This window comes from Garra rufa, chromosome 7, assembly GCF_049309525.1.
Source record: "Garra rufa chromosome 7, GarRuf1.0, whole genome shotgun sequence".
Taxonomy (NCBI): domain Eukaryota; kingdom Metazoa; phylum Chordata; class Actinopteri; order Cypriniformes; family Cyprinidae; genus Garra; species Garra rufa.
The window spans coordinates 22,481,498-22,486,144 of record NC_133367.1 but is presented as its reverse complement, the minus strand read 5'-3'; the positions used below and the strand labels follow the sequence as shown (position 1 = coordinate 22,486,144).

Genomic DNA, 4,647 nt, shown 5'->3' with positions numbered 1-4,647 from the left:
TGTCAGATTAAATATTTTTAATATTAAGCGAATTAGCTATTTTCATATTTAAGTTTTTTTCTTTCCCAACTCTTACTAAGATAAATAAACCACTAACTTTATTTTTTACACTAAACTTTGTCTTGAAATTTAAAGAACATCTAATTTACAGTCAAGGCTTTATGTCAGAATTTAGTTTTTGTGTAAAAAATGTACAATTACATATTTTTTTAAAAGTGTAATTAAAAGCTTATTTCTTAAGCTTTTTCTTTTCCGACTCTTACCGAGGTAATTAAGATTCAAACTTTTTTTTATTCTACACTTGGTCTTGAAATTTAAAGAATGTTTAATTTACAATCAAGGCTTTATGTCAGAATTGAGTTTTTATGTCAAAAATGTGATTAAATATTTTTTAATGTTAAGCGAATTAGCTATTTTCATATTTACATTTTTCTCTTTTCCAACTCTTACCAAGATTAATTAACCACAAACTATTTTTTACACTAAACTTTGTCTTGAAATTTAAAGAACATCTAATTTACAGTCAAGGCTTTATGTCAGAATTTAGTTTTTGTGTCAAAAATGTACAATTACATATTTTTTTAATGTGTAATTAAAAGCTTATTTCTTAAGCTTTTTCTTTTCCGACTCTTACTGAGGTAATTAAGATTCAAACTTTTTTTTACTCTACAGTTTGTCTTGAAATTTAAAGAATGATTAATTTACAATCAAGGCTTTATGTCAGAATTTAGTTTTTATGTCAAAAATGTGATTAAATATTTTTAATGTTAAGCGAATTAATTTTCATATTTACGTTTTTTTTATTTTTCAACTCTTACCAAGATTAATTAACCACAAACTTTTTTTTTACACTAAACTTTGTCTTGAAATTTAGAGAATATCTGATTTACAGTCAAGGCTTTATGTCAGAATTGAGTTTTTGTGTCAAAAATTTACAATTACATTTTTTTTAAGTTAAGCAAATTAACTATTTTTCTATTTATTATGCTTTTTCTTTTCTGACTCTTACAAAGGTAATTAAGATTCAATTGTTGTTGTTTTTTTACTCTACACTTTGTCTTGAAATTTAAAGAATGTTTAATTTACAATCCAGGGTTTATGTCAGAATAAAGTTTTTGTGTTAAAAATTTATAATTCAATATTTGTATTGCTAAGAAAATGACCCACTTTCGTATTTCTTAAGTTTTTCTTTTCGAAATCTTACTGAAGTAATTAAACTTCAAACTTTTTTTAATCAACACTTTGCCTTGAAATGTAAAGAATTTTAGATTTTCAATTAAGTCTTTATGTCAGAATTGTGATATTTTTAATGTTAAGTGAATTAGCTATTTTCATATAAAGGTTTTTTCTTTTCCAACTCTTACCAAGATAAATAAACCACAAACTTTATTTTTTACACTTAATGTTGTCTTGAAATTTAAAGAATATCTGATTTACAGTCAAGGCTTTATGTCAGAATTTAGTTTTTGTGTCAAAAATTTACAGTGACATATTTTTAATGCTAAGCAAATTAGCTATTTTTCTATTACTTAAGCTTTTTCTTTTCCTACTTATTCTGAGGTAATTAAGATTCATTTTTTTTAACTCTACACTTTGTCTTGAAATTTAAAGAATGTTAAATTTATAATCCAGGCTTTATGTCAGAATTAAGTTTTTGTGTTACAAATTTACACTGAAATATTTTTGTAATGCTAAGAAAATTAGCTATTTTTGTATTTCTTAAGTCTTTTAATTCCCAACACTTACCAAAGTAATTCAACTGCAAACTTTTTTTTTTACTCAACACTTTGTCTTGAAATTTAAAGAATGTTTGATTTACAATCAAGGCTTCAAGTCAGAGTTGAGTTTTTGTGTGAAAAATTTACATTTAAGTATTTTTAATACTAAGCGAATTAGCTATTTTCCTATTTTTAACCGTTTTATTTTCTGACTCTTATCAAGGTAGTTAAATTTCAAACTTTTTTTGCTTGACACTTTGTCTTGAAATTTAAAAAAAGTTTTTTCTATTTTCTACTTTGTCTTGAAACTTTAAGAATGTTAGATTTACAGTCAAAGCTTTATGTCAGAATTGAGTTTGTTTAAAAAATATGTACAAATAAATATTTTTAATGTTAAGCAAATTAGCCATTTTCCTATTTCTTAAGGTTTTTCTTATCTAACGCTTACCAAAGTAACTTCAAACTTTTTTTTTACACTAAACTTTGTCTTGAAACTTGAAGAATGTTTGATTTACAGTCAAAGCTTTGTGTCAGAATTGAGTTTTTGTGTAAAAAATGTACAATTAAATATGTTTAATGTTAAGTGAATTAGCCATTTTCCTATTTCTTAAGCTTTTTCTTTTCCAACTCTTACCGAAGTAAATAAACTTCAAACTTTTTTTTTTTTTGCACTAAACTTTGTCTTGAAACTTAAAGAATGTTTGATTTACAGTCAAGGCTTTATCTCAGAATTGAGTTTTTGTGTCAAAAATGTACAATTAAATACTTTTAATGATAAGCGAATTAGCTATTTTCCTATTTCTTAAGCTTTATCTTTTCTGATTCTTATTGAAGTAATTCAACTTCAAACTTCTTTTTTACACTACCCTTTGTCTTGAAGTTTAAAGAATGTTTGACTTACAATCAAGACTTTATGTCTGCATTGAGTTTTTGTGTCAAAAATGTCTGATTATATTTTTTCATCAAAGCGAATTAGCTATTTTTTTATTTCTGAAGTTTTTTCTTTTCTGACTCCTATCAAATTATTATTTTTTTTTCTGTTTACCCTACACTTTGTCTTGAAACTTAAAGAATGCTTGATTTACAGTCAAGGCTTCATGTTAGAATTGAACTTTTGTGTCATAAATGTACAATTACACATTTTTAATGTTAAGCAATTTAGTTATTTTCCTATTTCTTAAGCTTTTTCTTTTTATCTCACTCAGCATGTGAAAGACCAAGCAACAATGGACAGTTTGATGGAAAGTTTGGACACCGATGGTGACTCAGAGTGCGATTTTCAGGAGTTCATGACCTTCATCACCATGGTTACCATCTGTTGCCATGAGTTTTTCGAACACCATGAAGACGAATGAGTCGAATTAAAAAGAAAAAGAAAAAAAAAAGTTCAGTTTCCGTAGTTTAATGAGTCACAGTACATTCCTTCTCTTAAATTTTGCTTTGTTCTTGATCATATCATATTAGGATTGGTGTTTTGTTTGGACAGAATGTACATGCAGCTTGTATGACAGTTTGTTTGGCTTATTTTGCTAGACTCAAAACCACTTCATAATTTATTACAAAGCATGCTTCTATTATTTTGCCTAGGCATTTTTCTCTCTCCAAGACATCCCCATCATAAATCTCATCGAGTAAAATGTGGACCAGGTGTTGCGTTCTTGCCATTTCAATTCCAGGCTGATTGTGAAATTTCTGATTAGCTTCAGACTATTAGGCTGCTGTTGACTTACGTCGGATTGTTCCGGAGGCCTGAGACAAATCATACTGTGCTTTAAAAAGACCCACCAAAGCGAATTATTCTTTTGAAAATATCTAATATGATGTTTACAACCATCCATGAAAGATTTGGAATTTCGAATCAATCCCATATGTTATTAGACACATGAAAATATCCAGAATGAATATCCAGAAAATTTGCTAGCAATTTTTTTTTATAGTAAATGGATTGTGTTTTCCACTTGTAACCCAAGCTAACAGTCAATGACAAAACATCAGGCTTAATTCATGAAACAAGGAATTTTCTGTGTAAATCATACCTAAATCTACTAAATCTGCCAATTATTAAACTGAATGCGACAATTTACATAAGAATGTATTATGACCAATTTACACAGATTTGTGTAACAAGGCCCTACAATGAATGTTTCCATACAAAGTTAAACAAAGGATGAGAAGTTTCAGAAGCCAAACTGTTAGTATTATGATATGAAAGCTAGCAAAATAAAATTGAACAGATGAACAGATGAAATTCAAGTAACGTGTGAATTTTTGAAACATTGATTGCATTAGTTTTAAAATAAAGATGTTAAATAAAGTTCTATGTCCCATCATTGATCGATCTATCTATCTATCTATCTATCTATCTATCTATCTATCTATCTATCTATCTATCTATCTATCTATCTATCTATCTATCTATCTATCTATCTATCTATAAAATAAAGATGTTCAATAAAAAGTTCTATATTCCATCATTAACGTAATATCTATCTATCTATCTATCTATCTATCTATCTATCTATCTATCTATCTATCTATCTATCTATCAAATAAAAATGTTCAATAAAAAGTTCTATATTCCATCATTAACGTAATATCTATCTATCTATCTATCTATCTATCTATCTATCTATCTATCTATCTATCTATCTATCTATCTATCTATCTATCTAACTATCTATCTATCTATCTATCTATCTATCTATCTATCTATCTATCTATCTATCTATCTATCAAATAAAAATGTTCCATAAAATGTTATATCCTATCATCACAATATCTATCTATCTATCTATCTATCTATCTATCTATCTATCTATCTATCTATCTATCTATCTATCTATCTATCTATCTATCTATCTATCTATCTATCTATATATCTATCTATCTATCTATCTATCTATCTATCTATCAAATAAAAATGTTCCAT

The 4,647-nt window shown here is 26.6% G+C and overlaps 1 protein-coding gene across 2 annotated transcripts in view; it reads left to right on the top strand.

The window, feature by feature from the left end:
* The window catches only part of s100b (S100 calcium binding protein, beta (neural)), a 5,245-nt gene extending 1,213 nt beyond the window's left edge, over positions 1 to 4,032 (top strand). For both annotated transcript variants that reach the window (XM_073844223.1, XM_073844224.1), the window contains exon 3: positions 2,924 to 4,032. In XM_073844223.1, coding sequence (XP_073700324.1) covers positions 2,924 to 3,073 — 150 coding nt within the window. In that variant the 3' untranslated portion in view covers positions 3,074 to 4,032. The remainder of the gene's footprint in view (positions 1 to 2,923) is intronic.
* The last annotated feature ends 615 nt before the right edge of the window (positions 4,033 to 4,647 follow it).